Consider the following 21,542-nt stretch of genomic DNA (forward strand, 5'->3'; position numbering starts at 1 on the left):
AATTTTATGGACCACTGTTGATTGACTATCTGAATCTTGAAGGGTGTACCTTGCAACTGTTCCAGGCTTCCTGCTTAATGCATGGCTCAAGTAGCGGCATGAAAGTAAATATCAGTTAGCAGGTCTTAAAAGTCAAGGTATTTAAGTTGAGATAAAAAATCGTCCTTATATATAATATCTTAATTGAATTGTATGTAATGATAAATAAATTGAGTTTGATCCTATCTATTTATATCCATTTATAGATATAGATAGATATGTAGATACGCATATCAAATACTAGTGACAAATTTTTATATAGAAATTTTGCAACTGGAATTGACGAACAACCAATATAAATAATAGCATTGGAAAAAATCCAAATTACAAAATCTAATACATAATTATCCAAATCCATATTAGTTTTGATCAATTTAAATGGATTTATCTCACATCCAACTCCATATGGATTTTAAATCCAAGCCATTTAATTGGATATGGATTGGATACATTTTTGGATTATCCAAATTGTATTTTGGGTTGGATTTTGACTTGGCCCGATCCAGGTTGAGCCAAGACAATTTAGGCGCAGGTTGAGCAAAGTCGACCCAAGTCCACGTCGAGCCGAGCGGGCCCGAGCCGAAGTCGATCCGAGCGGGCCAGGGCCGATATCTAGTCATTCAAGCTTGGGTCGATGTTGAGTCGTGCGGGTTGAGGCCGATATCTAGTTGTGCGGGCCCGGACCGATGTTTAGTTGTGCGGGCCTGGGCCGATGTCTAGTTGTGCGGGCCCGGGCCGATATCTAGTTGTGCGGGCTCGGGCCGATTTTGAGTCGTTCAGGCCCGGGCCAGTGTCGAGCCGAGCAGACCCAAATCAATGTAGAGGCGAGCGGGCCCAGTCGATGTGGAGACGATCGGGCCCGAGCCGATGTCGAGGCGAGCGGGCCCGGGCTGATGTCGAATCGAGCGGGCTCGAGCCGACCGGGCTCGGGCCGATGTCGAGCCGACCGGGCTCGGGCCGATGTCGAGTCGAGCGAGTCTGGGCCCATGTTGATTTCGAGCCGAGTGGGCCCATGCCGATGTTGAACAGAGCGGGCCCAGGCCGATGTCGAGTTTAGCGGGCCCGGGCCGATGTCAACCCGAGCCAGCTCAAGCTGATGTCGAGCCAAGCTTGCCCGGGTCGATTTCGAGCCGAGCAGGCCTGGGCCGATATCGGGCCTGAGTCGGGCGGGCTCGAGCCAATGTCGAGTCGTTCGGCCCAGGCTGATGTCGAGTCGTTCAAGCCCAGACCGATGTCGAGTCGTTTGAGCCCGAGCCGATGTATAGTCGTTCGGGCCCAGGCCGATGTTGAGTCGTACGGGCCCGGGCCGATGTCGAGTCGTCCGGGTCGGGGTCGATGTTGAGTTGTCCGGGCCCGAATCGATGTAGAGTCGTCTGGGCACAGGCCGATGTCGAGTCATCTGGGTCGGGGCCGATATCGAGCCGAGTTGGTCTGCGTCCAGGTTGAGTCGGCTTAGGCCCAGTTCGAGCCAAGTTAGGCTCTGTCCATATCAAAATGGATTTAATGTAATTGACAAAGTGGATTTAATATAATTAAAAAAGTGGATTTAATCTAGACTAAATCCACTTTAAATGGATTGGAAAAAAATCCAAATATATTTGATCCAGTTAAAGTTGATATGGATTTTAAATCCAATCCATTTATTTGGATTTGGATTTAGATTGGATTTTGGAAAATCCAATCCAAGCCCACCCCTAATTTTCAGGAAAGGATGATCCGTTGATACATTTCTAACATTCTGACTTTAGGTCTATGAGTGAATAATTAGATGAATTAAGTCATCACTTCGATGAATTTATCCTGAAAAGCCTCAACATTCCTACTTCCTTGTGTACTTGTGATTCATAGTGCCTCCTACTTCCTTGTGTACTTGTGATTCATAGTGCCTAGTTTGATGTTAAGAGATCTTGAATAATAAAGTAAGTTAGGAGAAATTTTTTTCCATAACACTTATGGGAGAGAAAACTAATAAAAACGAAATCAATTCCTCGATGAACTAAAATTAATTTATGCATTATCTAATTTTTAGAAATTTTTTCTTATTTGTGTGAGGAATTCAAGTATGGTGTATAAAGTCCGATATCGAATAGAGATGAGTAAGAAGTATATAAGCAGGCAAACACAAACTCATTGCTTTAAAGTTTTGAGTTAAAAATGGTGTCATGTTTATTATATGAGTTGACTCATGGTTCAAGACTCTTGAATCTATCTCTTGGTTCTAACCCTTAAAAGAACCCACACAAAATCTAATTTTATCATGGTTATGATTAGCATATGAGCACAAACTATTAGTTAGATCATGACTTCACTTCACCATTCACATTATACATTTCATTACACTGAGTTAAATCCCATTCTCGAATGACATATTTTACTTTTTTTCATTTTGAAATTTGTTGTCATTTAAAAAATTCAATTTTTAATCTAGAGGCAAGTTTTTGTCCAACATGGTTATAGTATGTTCAAGTCCAAACCTTATTTGTTTATATATGATTGATTAATTTATTTTTTAAAATAATAGACTTAATTGTGAACAGAGAATATAATTTTTATTTCAATGCTACTTTTCAAATGAGAATACAATCTCTCTAAAATAGTCTTACAATAGATTATTCAAATTTCCAAATAAAATTGATGATGACTTTGAGTTTAATGCTAACAAATTCCTCCCTTAAACTCAAACCTTTCATATTCTTCATTCAGATTGTTTTTCTAATTGTCATCGCCCACACTTCCAATTTTATATTTTTCCTTACCCCAACTGCCTCCAATATTTTCCCAGTAGTCACCATACTCTTCTAGATTAGAAGCAACTTCAGTTTTCTTCACAGCACCAATCCATGCAGAATTTTGAATTGAATTACCTTTACTTTCCCAAACAAAATCTTCTCCACTTTCAGCCTTTGAATTAAAAGGATTTACGAAAGACTCTGACCTCAACGAGCTTGGAACATAATGATTAGACCATATATCTCTTTCAGATGATGCATCGACAACATTCCATTTACCGTCTTTTCCCAAATCAAAACCATTATTTTCAAGTAAAACATATGAACCAAGTTTATTATTGTCACAAAGAACTTTACTGCACCTCGCAGACAGATTGCACCCCGCAGACATATTGTCTGAAGTATTATTTTATACACTCTCATCAACAATAACAAAAGATGATACTTGTCATTGACCTTTGGTTCTTTTCCCCAGCTTCTTCATAGCTTGAAGGGCATTTGTAAAATTATAATGGGCTTCTAATTTTCATTGTAATTCATTCACCTTTTCTTTTTTCCAAAACCAACAAATGGAGTTCTTCAACTTGATTGCCTCTACTTTCTTTTTCTTTCTCCATATCAACATATTTTTCTTCCAATTTTGTAAACCTTCGTTCCAGTTTATCAAATTTTGCTTCAACACTCTCCAATTGAGATGCCAAGCTACTTGATTTTGCCCTTAAACCTTAAAGCTCAATTTTTTTCATCACAAAAACACTTCTCCAGCAATGTACTCTTTAAGTTGAGTTTGAACATTCGATTCTTCGCCATCTCCACTTTGCAAGAACACGTCCTGTTTTGTCCTTCAAGTGCAAAATTCGGTCTTTCATAAAAGTTGAATAACCTTTCTCCAGTAATTGTCCCATACTGAGAATATTATTCTTCGAATCAGGTACATAATAAACATCCTCCATAGTGTCTTGTTTTCCATCCTTTTGAGAAAAACATATTTTTCCCCGACTTTTGATGGGAACCTTTGTTGAGTTTCCAAAAGACACATGTCCATCTTCTATCTCTTGTATATCAAGAAATAGGTGTTTATGCCCATACATAATATTACTAGCACCAGTGTCTAGATACCATATCATGTCACTATCTAGAGTGACGTCTTCATTGGCCATTATGAGAATTCCTTCCTCTTTTGTCTCATCTTCCTCCACTAAATTTGCACTTTCTTCCACTCTTTTCTTGGCATAGCACTCCTTTGCATAATGTCCATATTTGCCGCAATTGTAACATTCAACATTTGAACGATGTGAACGACCACCACGATTACGACCTCGTCCACCCCAGTTTTGTTGGTTCATTTGTCCCATTTCTTCATTGTTGTTTCCATAACCACGACCTTTGCGTCCATGTCCTCTTCCTCGGTTATGTTGTGCGTACATCACCTTGTCTTCCTTAATGGTTATCTTTGCTTGTAAGGCTTCCTCCAATACTTCTTGCTTCTTTTTCTTCTTTCATTGTTCATGTGCTTCAAGAGAACCCGAGAGATCATCAATGTTCATCTCTTCCAAGGTTCTTGACTCCTCAATTGCACTTACAACATTTTCAAAGTCATATGTCAATGACCGAAGAATTTCCTCCACGACCCTTGCATGCGTGAGAGTTTCTCCATTGCGTTTAAGTTGATTGGCTACTGTTTGCACACGAGTGATGTAACTAGATACATATTCTAACTCCTTCATCTTCATGGCCTCCAACTCACCTCGTAGAGTTTGAAGATGCATTTGTTTAACTCGGATTGCACCCTTGAGCACCTTTTCCAAGATGTCCCATGCTTCCTTTGAAGTTGATGCACCAACAGTCTTCTCAAAAATTGCCTCTTCAACAGCTTGATACAACATGTACAAAGTTGTCTTATCTTTCGATCGTGTCTCTTTCAACACTTTGTTTTGAGCTGCCGAGTAACCAGTGGTATTTTTTGGTTCTTCAAAACCTTCTTGAACCACCTCCCAAGAATATGTAGATCCAAGAAGGACTTTCATTTGGATGCTCCAATTTTCATAATTGACCATCTCTGTTAGTTGAGGCATGGACATATTATTGGTTATACTAGTCATAGCTCTGATACCAATTTGTGAACCGAGAATAGAACTTTTATTTCCCTGCTACTTTTCAAATGAGAATACAATCTCTCTAAATAGTCTTACAATAGACTTCTCAAATTCTAACCTCTATCTACTAATGAAATCTATACTATAAATTACATTTAAAACCATAGTATAAATGACATTCAAAACAAGAATTAAAACTAATAATAATTCACCATTCAAATTTTCAAATAAATATGATAAAGACTTTGAGTTTAATGCTAACATTATTATTGTTTGGTGTAAGACAATAACACTGCAAAATATCTTTCCTCCACTATAGTCAATAATGTAACCCGTTTAATGCCTCAAAAGTCAATAACAGTTTCCATCGACTTAACTTCTTCCAAAATTTCAAACACTGGTTGTTCAGAAAATCTCTTCCACCGTTGCAATTTCCTGATAACCATGGCTGAATTATTCCTCTTCAGCATCGCAGAATCACTCATAGCAAAGCTTTCTTCTTGGACATATGAAGAAACTTCACAGGTGCTGAGGTTATACCACCATCTGCGAGAGGTTTCACAAACTCTTTCATTAGTCAAGGCGGTGCTGTTAGACGCTGAGGAGAAGCAGCAGGAGAATTATGAGATGCGGGAATGGCTGAGGCAGATCAAACATGTCTTCTCTGATGCTGAAAATATGTTGGATGAATTTGAGTGCGAAACATTACGAAAAGAAGTTGTCCAAGCTCATGGCAGCACCACAATCAAGGTAGCACACTTCTTCTCAAGTTCTAATCCACTTGTTTTTCATTATAGAATGGCTCAACAGATCCAAAAAATCAAGAAGAGATTAGACAAGGTTGCAGCAGACAGACATAAGTTTGGTCTTGAAACAATTGATGTTGATAGACGTTCTGTACATAGGAGGGATATGACATACTCCTACGTTATTGATTCGGATGTCATAGGAAGGAATCAAGATAAAGAAAATATTATACAGCTTTTGGTGCAACAGAACCCGAAAAATAATGACAAAAGTCTGTCTATTATCCCCATTGTGGGGATGGGAGGCCTGGGAAAGACCACTCTAGCAAAAATTGTGTTCAATGATAGGAGGATAAATGAGTTGTTCCCATTGAAGATGTGGGTTTGTGTTTCTATTGATTTTGAAATTAAGCAAGAGATCATTAAAATTATCAACTCTAATAATGCTTCTGCCCACCAACAAAATTTAGACAAATTAGATGTGGAGCAACTTCAAAGTCAATTAAGAAACAAACTTGTCAGTCAAAAATTCTTACTAGTATTAGATGACGTGTGGAATGAAGATCTTGTTAAATGGGTTGAGTTGAGGAATTTAATGCAAGTAGGTGCTGCGGGAAGTAAAATTTTGGTAACTACACGCAATCACGCAACAGCTTCCATGATGGGCACGGTTCCCTCTTACATTTTAGAAGGCCTTTCCGAGGAGGATTCATTGTCTCTGTTTGTCAAATGGGCATTTAAAGAAGGAGTAGAGAAAAGGTATCCATATTTAATAGATATTGGGAGAGAAATTGTGAAAAAGTGCAAAGGGGTGCCTTTGGCAGTGAGAACATTAGGAGGTTTACTATATTTGAAAGATAAAAAAGAGGAATGGGAATTTGTGAGAGACAACAAAAATTGGAGTTCAATAAAAGTTGGCAATGCTATGTTCCCTCCACTTAAATTAAGTTTTGATCAAATGCCATCCAATTTGAGGAAATGCTTTGCTTTGTTCAACCTTTACCCATGTGGCTATGCATTTGAGAGTTTTGATGTTACATCGCTTTGGGGAGCACTTGGTCTCCTTCCATCACCAAATAGAAATCAAATATTGAAACACGATGCAAATCAATATATCAGTGAACTATTTTCAAGATCTTTTCTGCAGGATGTTGTTGACTACGGCATTGGTTTTGCTTTTAAAATACATGACTTGGTGCATGATAATGCACGCTATTTGGGAAAGGACTCTATAATTGTAAGATACCCCTTTGTATTTACACCCGAACACAGGTATGTCCAGCATCTATCTTTTCCTGAAAATGTTGGAATTGAAAATTTTCCAATCCAAAAATTTGTTGGTGCAAGAACCATACTATTTCCTACCCCAGGAGTAGGAGCCAACAGTGAAGCTTTTTTGCTTAAATTCGTGTCACGATGCAATTATTTGCGATTTTTAGATTTAAGTGATTCTATGTATAAAGTTTTGCCTCCTTACATTGGCAAGCTGAAACATTTAAGATATCTCAGTCTTGAAAATAATAAAAGCCTAAAGAGACTTCCTGATTCTCTTTGCAACCTGCTAAAGTTGGAAGTTTTGATACTTAGTAGATGTACAGAGCTTGTAGCACTGCCTAAAGGTTTAAGAAAAATGATCAGTCTTCAACATTTGGAGATAACCACAAAGCAACGTGTTTTGCCAGAGGATGAGATTGCAAACTTGAGTTCTCTTCAGACTCTCAGAATCGAATTTTGCAACAATGTGGAATCTTTGTTTGGAGGGATTAAACTCCTTACTCTTAAAGTATTGTGTATTACTAGTTGCCAGAGTCTAAAGTCCTTGCCACTTGATATTGAATATTTTCCTAAATTAGAGACTTTGTTAGTTGATAACTGTGATGTGTTGGAGTTGTCAAATGAGCATAACCAAAATTCCAACTTGAGGTTGAAGATTGTAAATTTCATTTCATTGCCCCAGTTATTGACCTTGCCTCACTGGATTCAAGGTTCCACGGATACATTACAGTACTTGTTAATTTCAAGCTGCAACAATCTTGTGGGGCTTCCTCAATGGCTATCGGCTATGACTTGTCTGAAAACACTGCGTGTCATAAGCTGTCCTAATATGTTGTCTCTCCATGAAGACATCCATCACCTCCCCACCCTTGAACGATTGGAAATTGACGGTAATCTTGAATCGTGGCAACACTTAACCATTGATGAACCAGAACAAGTGGAAGAAAGGATAGAAGAGTTGGAGTAAGGGAAAAGTAGAGGTAAGCTTTAAAAGACTCATAAAAACTGGTTTTTCTATGTTTTGGGTTTACATCATCTATGTTGTTGTTGTTCTTGAGGACTTTTTAATCTTCTAGCAATGTCTGAACTTGCATTATTTGTTTGAATTGAGCAGAGAATTCAGATAGACCACTTTTTTTTTTGCATTGAACCTATATGTTTAATTCATTATTTGATTTACTTGGTTCACATATTAAGTACTAAGCAGCATTATTTGGGTACTGATATATTTTTTTAAAGGTTTTACAAATGACTGTTTAATCAATTAGGGGAGAGATAGTATATGTTACGAGGAGAGAAAAGGCTGTATCAAGAGTAATAATATTTTCAAGATTTATATCTGTTCTTTTTAACAATTCCTCTAACTTGTTTTGAATATTTATATAAATGCTCCCATTCTTTCAGCACATAAGGAGTATGATGGTTTTCCTTTAACTGATTTGAATATTTATAGAAATGTTCCTATTCATGATTCAGCACATATTTGATGATTTTCCTTTAACCGTTTTGAATATTTGTAGAAATGTTCCCATTCATGATTCAGCACATAAGGACTTTAGGTTGTGGCGGAAACTTAGAGAGGGCAGAGCTTCGGCTGTTGGTTGCTTCTCCTCTTTTATCGGTACCCATTGTGTCTTATATGCTGAAGCTATGGGGCTCTCCTTGATATCTCTAAGGGATGGGCTAAGTTATGAATGAATGTGACTTTCAACTGATCATCCAATTTTTTCATAGTAATTTGATTTCTTAGCAACACATGGCTTAATTGAATGAAGAACAGTTTTAGACTTTACTCATATATATATATAGGGAGGATAATTACTCTGCCGATAAGCTTGTTGATTATGGTTCTTAGATCTCAAGTTTCATTTGGTAAATTAATGTTCGTAGATTTGTTAATTCAGAATTTTTAAGAGATAAATTTGCTCTACCATAATGAGTTTTGGTTTGGTTTCATTTTTTTTATATTACTTTTCTTTTTCGTTTTATGATAGTTAGAGTCTTACAAAGTACTGATGTAGTTTGTAGGAACAATATAATTAGAATGGCAAACTACGTAATGATGTTATAGCACTAACATTTTTGGTAAAATAAAGTGATGCTACTTTGTTACTCCAAATATTTTTCTTTTGAACTAAAATAATAAACATTCATGAAAGTATAGGTAAATGTCAACCAGTTGCTTTGTGGTAGAAATGGGAAGCAAATGAATGAGACCCTTCTTTAATTTTTTCCTTAAAAACATGATAATCTATTTCTATGTGTTTGGTACGCTCGTGAAACACTGAATTTGCTGCAATATATTTTGCTGAGTCATTGTCACAGTATAAAAGAGATGATTGCTCAAAAGGAACTTTGAAATCTTGAAGAAGATAAGTTAGCCATAGAATTTCACATGTAACAGTAGTCATTGCCATGTATTCAGCTTCACAATAACTCTTTGATATTGTTCCTTGCTTCTTGATTTCTTGGATATGAGAGAATTCTCAAGATACACACTAAAACGTCATTGATTGTCTTGAATCACTGTAGAGGCCCCAATCACTATCACAAAATGCTTTTAGATGAGCAGAAGTGTTGGAAGAGAAAAATAAACCAAGACTTGAAACTCCTTTAATATATCTGAGAATTTTAATCACTGTAGTATATGGTGAGCAATTGTACGCTTAGCAAGAAATTGAGAAAGTTGTTGTAAAAAAATGTTATGTCAGGTCGAGTATTAGTGAGATACTAAAAAGTGTCTAATTTCAGTAATATTTCATATTAAAAGATAGACACTTATGAATATTAATTGCTAATTTACATATAAAATAATCTCTAATTTATGAAATTATACATTTTTACATATTTTATGATCTTTATTTGAATAAGAACATTTTATTCCCAAATTTGGTGTTAGTTTCAGGTTTCTAGAGAAGAATGAAGATGATTAGGCTAAAGAGGAATGATATAAGCTAAAAAGAGAAAGTTGGAAGGTCTCAGAACTCGTAAAAGCGCCAAAAAACCAACTTTGCAACAGGGAATCTCGATTCTTGCTTGAGCGAGCATGCTCCAGTGACGTTGTCGAAAATCGACGCCTTTCTCGCTTGAGCGAGAATGCATTAGACAAATTGGGCCACTTTTATGTTTTTAAAAATAAGTCCATCAACGCGACGCAGAAAGTCACCTAACCCTAGCAAATTAGGTTAAATAGGGAACTAGAGGCTCAAACCTAGTGTGCCAAATTGAGAGGAAAACACCATTGAGTGACTTGTAACCCAATTGGGAGAATAAAAGGTGCTATAAGATGTGTGGCTAATTCTATCCTTTGGGATTGGGAGTAATCTGTTCGAACTCTTATGTATTGAGGTGATATTTAAATATGATATGATATTCTGTTCTTGATTGATTATTGGTATTGTTGTTTTGTTTTGAATTCTTGATCTAGAATCTTAAATCTGACTGGAAAGTATTTTTAGGGTTCTTACCTAAATAACAATACTTAACATATTTGAATGCTAGAAATAGACTTGAAATGTTAATTACTATTAACGTTTAAGCTTGATTTTAAGTTGTTTTCATAAATATGCAAGGAATCGATATTTAGGAAACATTCTTAATAATTTTATATGTGAGGAATCAATATAAATGAATTTTATATGGACATCTATTTCAATTGAAGAGCATAATGTTAACATGCTAATAAACATACATAAGTGTGAGAGAGATGAAACCTAATCCCTATTTTTCCAACTTGAAGCAACCAATTATTTGTTTGTTTTCTTATTAATCATTGTCACTTTGATATATCACCGTCACTTTTTCACCTCATTTTCTCAAGAACAAAGTCATGAAGGCACAACCTATCATTTGCTAACATATATATCCTATAAGATAATTATATTCGGAAGGGATAGTAAGTGATATTTATCATAATAACTATTTAAACATTCTTTTGACCAACATATAAAACGAAAAAGAATTGTTATAAAATATGTTATTATTTTTTAAAATGTGAATTTAAAGTTTTGTTTTTATATTTTAAGGAAAATGTTATGTTGATTGACAATTGAATTAAAAAATTTAAATAAATATAATAATAATAATAATAATAATGAAAGTAATGTTTCTACTAAATAATTTAATATAAAATATAATCCAGACCATTATAACATAGTGAAATTTTAAAAGCTGACAGTGTTACAACTTTATTTTTGTTTCATAATGTAGTATTGTTACAATTTTTTTAAATTGCATTTTGATAACAATTATATATAATCATGTATTTGGAATAAAAAGATTTATGTTCTTCTTATTGTAAATAGAAAAAAATTATTGCAAACATAATACCCCAAATTAATAAAAATAAATAAATTATTCGAATTGGAGTTAGAAAAGTGATTGCTAACACTCAAACTGGAGAAGTAAGGTTTGTTTCATCAGAATTCACTATTTTTAAGAACAATTTATAACTTATAAGAAACTCAAGTGTGAAGTTCCGTACCACGTTTTAAATAGAAAAACTCCCACAAATTTAACTCTCCTACAGATTTTTGTTTTGGTGGATAAATCCCACTAAAACTACAACTACAAAAAAGTAAACAAATATTTCAGTAATACACAATTGTGATGGAGCTTCTAAATTAAATTGTCTTTGGCAGATAAAAACTGAAATGTATTTTCACACACAAAAGAGTGAGTAATAAAATATGCATAATAAAACATATGATCCAATGCAATTTCATGTGAAAAGAAAGTTCAGACACATAATCATCCCAAAAAAAACCCATCATCATCAACAAAGAGAGTGAAACCGAAGCGGATGGGAAGCAAAGAACGCTCCAGTAGAAGGGGTGACTATGGGTACTCAAATGACTACACCACTTTCTTCTTCTCGAACTTCCCTCACGGTTATGGTGAAGTGGACATGGTTAAGGTCTTTCAACGATAGGCTAGGGTGAAAGAAGTCTTCATATCACGTAGACTTAACAGGTGGGGGAGAAGATTTGGGTTTGTGAGATTATTTGAGGTGAGAAACGCGGAGCGCCTAGAGAAGGAGTTGGATAATATATATATATCGAAAACATGAAACTCCATGTGAACATCCCAAAGTACCGAAGGAATAAGCTGGGAACTGCTAAGGAGGAAAGGAGGGCCTCAAGGTTTCCCTACATGGAAAGGTAAAAGGACAAAGGGCAGCGCAAGGAGATATGGGTGGAGAAGAAAGGGAAAAAGTCTTTTGTAGAAGTTGTCAAAGATGAAGTGCAACAAGACAAATGAAAGGGGCTAGTAATAAAAACACAATTGCATCTTCTGCCTTCGATGGAAAAAAGTGTTAAGGGTACTTCAAGGATGGTATGGATTTCGATCAGCTGGGGTAGGAATTTGTAAAAGGAGGTCTGCACAGGATCAGAGTGAGATTTTTGGGAGACAGCTTAGCTCTTCTGAACCCAAGAGAGGGTGAGAATATGGGGGATATCATCAAGCTTAATAGAGAATGGTTCGATAATTTCTTCACAAGCATCAAGCCTTGGTCGGTCTCTAGTGTGGCAGACCATAAAATAGTATGGGTGAGATGCTATGGTTTACCATTATCTTTCTGGAACAAGGAATGCTTTGCAAAAGTGTTAGGAGAATCGACCACGTTGGTATCTGTCGACACATCCACACTGTTATGGGAGAACCTGGAATATGCTAGGTTACAAGTTCGGTCTAGATTGAGTTGCAACACCAGGACGGTGAAGAGCACGCAGATTAATAATCATACGTGCAGTATTCTCACTGAGGAAGAGGCTCCTGTAAACTATGGAGGCTTACACATGGATAATCACTGCGACCTTGATTCATCCGACAGCGTGTCCTCCACGGAAACTTACGTAAAAGAAACAATCCTATCTACGAAAAGCTGTGAGGAAGGGGAAAATCGGGGTTCAGGGAGATTTTCCGATTAGTAGGGGAGGAGGAGGGTGGAGAGACAGTGGAGAATGGCGTGCAGAGTTCACATAAGACAAAAAAAGCTATTTGTGGAATCACCCTAAAAAAGTAAAATTTATCAGAGGAGAGTTCTCAATCCTTTCATGAATGAAGAAATAATAGGTCAGAAGGTGGCTCTAGGTGTTGACCTAGATTTTAACCCTGGCCAAGTTTGCACTTTTTCACATAATAATGTCGTTGCACATGTTGAGCTGGCTAAAGCTGTAATGGATATCGAATGCTTTAGTACTTTGCAGGAACCCGTCATGAGCCCGATCTAAGATAGGGAGTTGGAGGCCCACGCGGGTCGGGTACCATTCCCAGCCCAAACCGAAGTGGGTGCTCCTGGGCTAGGGACTACGCAAGCGGAGCGACGAAGAGAGGAACTAAACGTAAATGCACTGTGTGGAAGTATAAGCGGAGGCAAGGAGGAGGGAGCGTCTGAGGAGGACGAGGTTAATGACATAGGTAACCCAGCAGCAATGCAAGGTCTGGTACCAATGACGTCGGCGATTGTTCGTCAAGAAGGTAGTGAGGAAGGCGGATCTCAGGAGGGAGTTACACCTGATGTGATGATGGCGCAAATGGTAGGAGAGGAGGAAGCAATTGCGGGAAGTAGATCAATCACTCCACCACGACGACGGAAGTCAAAAGGCCTCTTCGAATTGAGGGATTCCGTCTCTTACCCGAGGCAGTCCGTGAGACTTATCTCAAGGCTATCGCAGGTAGGGGCTTCCTCTCACGCAAGAGATGGTATGAGTTCAGACCCTTTATCTGATGGGGACGTTATCAATTTCAATTTACGTTTATGTGAGCCTAGTATTTCGGTAGAACCATCAAAATTATGGGAGATTGGATTGCAAGCCGGGTTAAGATGTCAGGGGGACAAGGAGGAGGTTGTCAAAGAATATCACTGTTTGGAAAAGAGGGATTCAAAGTTTATGAAGAAATATGAGAAGGGTAAAAAGGATGGTCATCTATGTTGATAGTAAACTTGAATGTTAAGGAATTGGGGGGAAGTATTAAAGCTAGGTACTTGAGTCACATTATTTCTAGCGAGGGAGCATATTTTGTATGTATCCAAGAAACAAAATTGAGTGCTCTTTCGGATACAAGATGCTATGCATTATGGGAGAACAACAATGTGGGGTGGTTACATTACGGAGGAGACAATGGTAGTGGAAGTTTGTTGTCTATGTGACATAAAGAAGCATTATGTTACGATATACATGTCATGAGGAACGGGTTCATTGTTGTTTGGAAGCAGAGTTCATTGAGAAAGAAATAAGGGATGCGATGTGGCAGTGTGAAGGTTCAAAGAGTCCTGGACCTGATGGCTTCAATTTCAACTTCATCAAGAATAGTTGGGAGGTATTAAAAGTAGAGATTGTGGCAGCTATGGCTAATTTTCATGTTACAGGTTATATACCCAAGGGCTGTAATGCCTCTTTCATAGCTCTAGTCCTTAAAGTTAGGGACCCTATAATGCTTGAGCAGTATCGACCTATATCTTTAGTAGGGGCTATGTACAAAATTATCTCTAAGGTTCTAGTTGGAAGAATCAAGCAGGTTTTGTCCTCTATATTGGTGAGAGTCAATCGACGTTTATAAAGGACAGAGGGATTCTTGACAGCATGCTTATTGCCAATGAAGTGGTCGAGGATCTTAAGAGGGGTGGGAGGAGCGGGTTGTGTTTGAAGGTGGATTGATAAGGCTTACGATTCGGTCAACTGGGCTTTCCTCTATGATATGCTTCCTAGAATGGGGTTCCACAGTTAGTGGATTAGTTGGATCAGAGGTTGTATGGAAAGTGCCACAGTCTCAGTTCTTGTTAATGGGAGCCCTACGAAGGAATTTAAACCTTCCAGAGGGCTGAGGTAGGGTGATCCTCTAGCCCCTTTTCTCTTTGTAGTGGTAGCAGAAGATTTGGCAGGCTTAGTAAGGCAAGCTTGTATGGCTAACTTGCTCCGGGCTTAAGATTGGTAGAAAGGAAGTTGAGTTGTGCATGTGGTGACCCTGAAGTCTATCCCTAGGGGGTTTGAGTTGGCTTCAGGGTTGAAGATTAACTTCCACAAGTCAAAATTAACTAGCATCAATGTTCAGAGGAGTAATCTCGCTTGTTACACAAAGACCTTGAATTGTACTCAGATGGGTTTTCCGTTTAATTATTTGGGCCTTGAAGTGGGAGGAAATCCAAGGAAGAAAAAGTTTTGGGAGCCTGTGATAAACAAACTAAAAGCGAGGTTAAATGTGTGGAAAGGGAGAATTTTATCTATGGCAGGGAGAATTTGCTTAATTAAATCGGTCCTTACCTCTACCCTGCTTTACTACCTGTCCCTGTTCAGAGCACCGGTTGCGGTCTGCAAAAGCATCACCAGAATACAAATGAGGTTCCTTGAGAGGTGGGTGGTCTGGGTTGAGAGACATCCGGATGATTAATTCTGCGCTACTAGCTACATGGAGATGGCGCCTTATGGTGGAAGAGCAGGGGAGGTGGAAGGATTTGCTGGTTTCAAAGTACGGCTTGAGTTCAGAAGTCTCGCATACACCAGTGAAACTTCAATCTTGGTGGTGGAGAGACTTGCTCAAAGTCTGTGGGGAGGGTGGAGGGGACAGATGGTTTCTTAAAGAAGTTGGGTGGAAACTAGGATGTGGAGACAAAGTAAAGTTCTAGGAAGATGTATGGATTGGGAATTCTAACCTTAAATCTATGTACTCCATGTTGGGTCTATTAGTGTCTAAGTTCAAGAGGAGAGGGGTGAATTGAGCTTATAAAATTTTCGCAAGAACACTCAATTTTCAGTATACCAGAGGCAAAAAGAACAGATTGTTTTTACATGAAACAGATTGATTCTTCAGAGCAGTCTAGCACAATTTGAATTTGTTCAATATAAAATTGTGATCAATAGAGAATTATACCAGAATCAGATTAGCTGAATATTATGAGGATGAAGGATACAGCTATGCTTAGAAATCAAACAAATTTACCCAACACAGGGTTTTAAGGAGAATGATTCTTTCTCAGATTTTAATGATTAGACTGTTTGTTCACAGATCACTTAGACCATCATATACAACTGTCTTGTTTGTGATTAGAGAACTTTAACAAATCAGGAAGAACAGTTTTTACTTAAACCCAGAATTAACAGATTCAATTTCAAAAGAACAAATTTAGTTCTTGACAGAATTAAGCAAAACCAGAAATGAGTGCAGGGATGAGAAGAAAAGGCACACAAGTTTTTATATTGGTTCACTCATACAGAGCTACGTCCAGTCTCACCTTACCCCAAGGTGGAATCCACTAAAAACGGTACCAATTACTTACAAACACAGCAGTTCTTGAACACTACAAGAACAACACAATCAATGCTGAAAAACCCTATTTCAGCACACCTTGCACTCCAAGAAACCCTATCAATGAGTGACTAACACTTACACCTTTACAAACCAGAATAAAGGAAAGATTACACCTGAAAAGAAGATGCAAGAACTCAAAACCAGTAGTTCAATTTGCTGCAGAACTGCACCAGCACCTTCACCAAGATCAGAGGTTTCCTAAAACAAGCACACTTGAAAATCTCTTTGGAAAACCTTTCAAAAATCTTTCAATCCTTCTTCTCACATTGAAAATGTTTGATTTCTGTCAAAAACGTAATTGCTCAGCACCTTTTCATGTGAGAGAGACTTTTCTTTATATAGAAAACAATTTCTAACTTCTTTTCAAAAAACAGTTGAAAAGCAGTTATGAAAACAACAGATTCATTTTTGAACTTAACAAATTTATTTTGTGAAAACCGCCAACTCAGCTAACAGAAATAACTGTCTGAGTTGTACCTTTGGTGCCCTAACTAACTTGTGAAAAACTTTTCAGCTAACCAAAGAACAAACCTGTTCTTTCACAGTGAAACGGATTAAACGATAGCAAATAGGCCAGCTCAGCTTTAACTGAAATAACTAACTAAGCTTTACCTGTGGTGCCTTAACAGAATTTTAGAAAAGCCTTTTAACAGAGAAGAAATAAACCGATTCTTTCTCCATAAAACAGATTTATTTGTGTACTGATTTAAAACTTTTAAGAGCACTTTAAAAAGCTTTTCAAAAACCATTTAACCACATCATGTGCTTGATCTAGGCTTGGTCAGGCATCTAGGATAGATCATGTAGCAAAAGGCAACCTTACACAATTGCAAGCCTACATACAAGATCATCTAAACCTATTACAAACTTTACACCAAACTAGCTATTTTTCTACATCAAACACACACTAACACTAGGTAGAGAAGAGGCTTCATCCATCTTCAACAATCTCCCCCTGTTTGATGGGGACAAATCCTCTTTGCACAGCATAGTTAGATGATCACATGAATTAAACTAGCTACCAAAACCTGCACAGAATTTTTAGACATAAAGCCATAATAGAGCAGTTGTAAGTTTTGTGCTACCTTCATGTACCATGTAGCTTTCTCATTCTCTGTGAGCTGTTCTTCTCCCCCTTTGGATTCATCAAACAGAATAAAGCATGGGATAAAAACATACAAGCCATTCATCACAGTTCAATCTATAAATCCAGTATTAAGTTCTATTACAAACCACAATAAAATCAACTAAAAAACAGTGCAGAATAAAGACAAACAGATTAAAACCAAATTGTTCAACAACATATAAAAGCTAAAGGCTTAGATATAGGATCACTTGTCATTGTAGTAGAGCTCAGCTAGCTGCACTTGAACTCCTTCAAGTTGGTCATCCAAGTGTTGAAACCTGGCGTAAGTCATTTCATAGTGTGCCTTCTGCTCATATGTGAGTGTGTCCAGCCTGCTTAGCACTTGTCTTTCAAACATAGACAGAGGTTCACCTCTGTACTCAGGTTCCTCATATGCAACCATTGCATTTTGACTAGTAGCAGCAACATCTTCATGTCCAGCAGAGTGCCTTGGTGATTCATCCATGTGTTGCACTCCATCAGCATTTTCTTCTTCTTCATTTGCTGGATCAGCTGCTTCATTTTCAGCTCTGTTTGCAGCATTCCTTCTAAATACCCAGCTATCATCCTCCTTTTGAAACCCCATCTTCATGAGAGTAGAGTTGTCTATTTCACTAGCTGCCTTAATGGTGTCATTTCTCTCATTTGTAGTGTCAACTTCAAAGTAATCAATTAGCTTTGACACAAAAATAACATATGGAAAACGATAGTCTGGTAACCTTGTGGATTTGAGCATATGCTCCACCATTGTACTCACCCAATTTACCTTAAGTTGGTTCATGATGCAGTACAGCAAAATCAAGTCCTCTTCATGGAGGGTTGCATGATTACTTCCTCTTGGAGTAAGCTGCCACGCAATGATGTAGGCAAGGAGTCTTGGAATGATTGTGAGATTTCCAGCATGGAATCTAGCCACTGGTTCAGCAGGGTTTCTCACACAACTTCTGTAAAACTGCATCTTGTTGAATCCCTGAATTCCAGCAGTGTTCCCTTTGCTTACCTTCATTCCAGAATACTTGAGTCCTCCCACATTACTCCATATTTCTCTTGTAATCTTCAGCTTCACACCTTTCACATGGGAGACCAGATTTTTGCCATCTTGAACCAAGTTGTTGTAGAAGACTTTCACCAAGTCTGGATAGACATTTCCAGTCATTTCTAGGAAGTTCTTCAGCTTTTGATGCTTGAGCATGGTTTTTGCTTCAGTCAGATTTTCTTCTCTCAACCAAGAGAATTCCAGCACTTTGGGCGCATTGACTTGCTTTCTGCTTGTTTCATGGATGTACCTTGTCATTGCTTCAGAATCTCCAGCAAACCATTTCTCCAGAATACCTTGGTTGCTGCTGGATTGCTCCTTGGATTTCTTCCTTCTGTGTGATGAGGATGTCATGCTCAATCTGTTTTTCCCTGCACCAGTTTATTAATATACAATTCTAGAAAAAAAAATGCAGTACAGATTATCACTCAGAACATAAACGAAACCTGTGGTGAAGCAAGTGTGAACCTGGACAGCTTATAGCACAAATGAGAAGGTGTGAGAGAAAAGCTGATTTGTGCTAGGTTTATATAGAATCATTAAACCAAATTTTGAAAATCACATATTTTAACGAAGGACAATATGATCAGATTTTAGGAATTATGGATTTTGAAGGAAAATCAAATCTATCAGATATGCTATAGATTTTATTCCAATGGTGCAGCAGATTCAGGTGTGGATTCATGTAAGAATATCTTGGAACCTGATTTTGGCACATAAAATTTGTTGCACCTACACAATATCCAATCAGTTAGGATACCCACACACTAATTGACACAGACCTGCTGGTTAATAACCGAAAAAGAAGTCAAAGATAAAGTGAGAGAGAGAAAAAGTAAATCTTTCTCTTTCCTAGTCACAACTGTGATTTCTGAAACAGGGAACAAAACATGTTAAAACATAAAACAACAGATTGAAATTTTCACTGCAGATGACAATTTAAGCTAATAATACCCAATTCATTTAGAAGAAAATAAAACCTATCTTTAGCAAGTGGTTTAGTGAATAGATCAGCTAGTTGAAATTCAGTACCAATGAATTGTATATCACAAGTTCCATTAGCTATATGTTCTCTTAGAAAGTGATGTCTAATTTCAATATGTTTAGTCCTTGAGTGCATGACAGGATTCTTAGACAGATTTATGGCACTAGTATTATCACAATTTATAGGTATCTTGTTTAACAAAATTCCAAAATCACTTAGCTGCTGCCTTAGCCATAAGGTTTGAGCACAACAACTTCCAGTAGCTATGTATTCTGCCTCTGCTATGGAGAGAGCAACACAAGCTTGTTTCTTGCAATGCCAAGAGATTAGACTTGATCCAAGCATGTGACAAGTTCCACTTATGCTTTTCCTATCCACCTTACAACCTGCAAAGTCAGAATCTAAAAAACCAGTTAAATTTAAAGATACCTTGTTAGGATACCATAATCCAACATCCTTAGATCCTTGCAAATATTTCAGAATTCTCTTTGCTGCATTGTAGTGTGATTCCTTTGGATCAGATTGATATCTAGCACATAAACACACAACAAACATAATGTCAGGCCTGCTGGCAGTTAGGTATAATAAGGAACCAATTAAACCCCTATACTTCGTTTGATCCACTGATTTTCCTGCAGAATCTTGATCCAGCTGACAGCTTGTTGAAATAGGAGTGCTGATTGCTTTGCATTGATCCATATCAAACCTCTTAAGCAGCTCCTTGCAGTATTTTTCTTGGCTTATGAAAATTCCATCCTTGAGTTGCTTAACTTGTAGTCCAAGGAAGAAATTCATTTCTCCTAACATTGACATCTCAAACTCACTTTTCATGGTTTTCACAAAGTCTTCACACATCTCTTCATTTGTGGATCCAAAGATAATATAATCTACATAAACTTGCACAAGTATGATATCTTCTCTTTTCTTCTTTATAAAGAGAGTTTTATCAGAATTGCCACGGCTATATCCTTGAGAGAGCAGAAATTCGCTTAGCCTTTCATACCATTGCCTAGGTGCTTGCTTCAATCCATATAAGGCCTTCTTAAGCATGTACACATGTTCTGGATTTTTGTGATCTTCAAACCCTGGAGGCTGAGATACAAACACCTCTTCATTGATGTAACCATTTAGAAATGCACTTTTGACATCCATTTGAAACAGCTTGAAACCTTGTATGCTGGAGAATGCTAGAAGTAATCTGACAGCTTCAAGACGTGCTACTGGTGCATAGGTTTCACCAAAATCAATACCTTCTTCTTGATTATAACCTTTAGCAACCAGCCTTGCTTTATTTCTAGTGATAGCTCCATGTTCATCCATCTTGTTCCTGTACACCCACTTGGTTCCTATGATGTTCATCTCATGCTTTCTTGGAACCAAAGTCCACACTTCATTGTATTCAAACTGGTTCAACTCTTCCTGCATTGTTGTTATCCAATTGCTGTCTTGCAGTGCTTCTTCCAGGCTTTTAGGCTCAATCTGTGACACAAAAGCTACTGTTCTGCAGAAGTTGTTGAGTGAATTCCTTGTTGAGACTCCTTTCTCAATTTTACCAATTACATTGTCAAGAGTGAGATCCCTTGGAGTCTTCCATTCTTTAGGCAGTCCTGCATTCACAATAGATTCTTTGACAAAATTTGGATTAGTAGCATCAAGCTCACTAGATTGATTCTGTTGCATAATGGTTCTTAAATCATCCATACCAGGTTCATCCAGAACAGATTTGGGCACAGAAAAATCTGTTTCATCAAATACAACATGTATAGATTCTTCAACTGCAAGCAATCTTTTGTTATACACTCTATAATCATGACCATTTATAACATATCCAATATGTATTCCTTCATCTGATTTAGGATCAAATTTCCCCAGATTATCTTTACCATTATTTAAAACAAAGCATTTGCAGCCAAACACCCTAAGATGACTAATGCTAGGCTTCCTACCTTTATACAATTCATAGGGAGTTTTCTTAAGAATTGGTCTAATCAATGTTCTGTTAAGCACATAAGAAGCAGTGTATACAGCATCAGCCCAAAAATATTTAGGTAAACCAGATTCATTTAGCATAGTCCTAGCTAACTCTTCTAGTGATCTATTCTTTCTTTCAACAACACCATTTTGTTGAGGTGTCCTAAGAGCAGAATAACTATGTATGATCCCATGTTTTTCACAATATTTATCAAACTTTGCATTTTGAA

The 21,542-nt window shown here is 37.4% G+C and overlaps 2 protein-coding genes across 4 annotated transcripts; one reads left to right on the plus strand and one right to left on the minus strand.

Annotated features, from left to right (window-relative positions):
- Positions 1-4,267: 4,267 nt before the first annotated feature.
- LOC137815994 (uncharacterized) lies at positions 4,268-4,870 on the minus strand. Its single transcript, XM_068619101.1, has one exon. The coding sequence runs from the start codon at positions 4,868-4,870 to the stop codon at positions 4,268-4,270; it is 603 nt and encodes a 200-aa protein (XP_068475202.1).
- A 319-nt stretch (positions 4,871-5,189) lies between these two features.
- On the plus strand, positions 5,190-10,276 carry LOC137814060 (putative disease resistance protein RGA3). Of its 3 annotated transcripts, none has more exons than XM_068616594.1 (2): positions 5,190-7,865; positions 8,406-10,276. In XM_068616594.1, exon 1 carries the CDS (start codon positions 5,204-5,206, stop codon positions 7,850-7,852), a length of 2,649 nt encoding a protein of 882 aa, XP_068472695.1. In that variant the 5' UTR covers positions 5,190-5,203; the 3' UTR covers positions 7,853-7,865; positions 8,406-10,276. The 3 variants fall into 3 exon arrangements, with proteins under 3 accessions (XP_068472695.1, XP_068472697.1, XP_068472696.1); XM_068616596.1 differs by having other exon boundaries at positions 9,785-10,276; XM_068616595.1 differs by having other exon boundaries at positions 9,791-10,276.
- The last annotated feature ends 11,266 nt before the right edge of the window (positions 10,277-21,542 follow it).

This window comes from Phaseolus vulgaris, chromosome 1, assembly GCF_000499845.2.
Source record: "Phaseolus vulgaris cultivar G19833 chromosome 1, P. vulgaris v2.0, whole genome shotgun sequence".
NCBI lineage: Eukaryota > Viridiplantae > Streptophyta > Magnoliopsida > Fabales > Fabaceae > Phaseolus > Phaseolus vulgaris.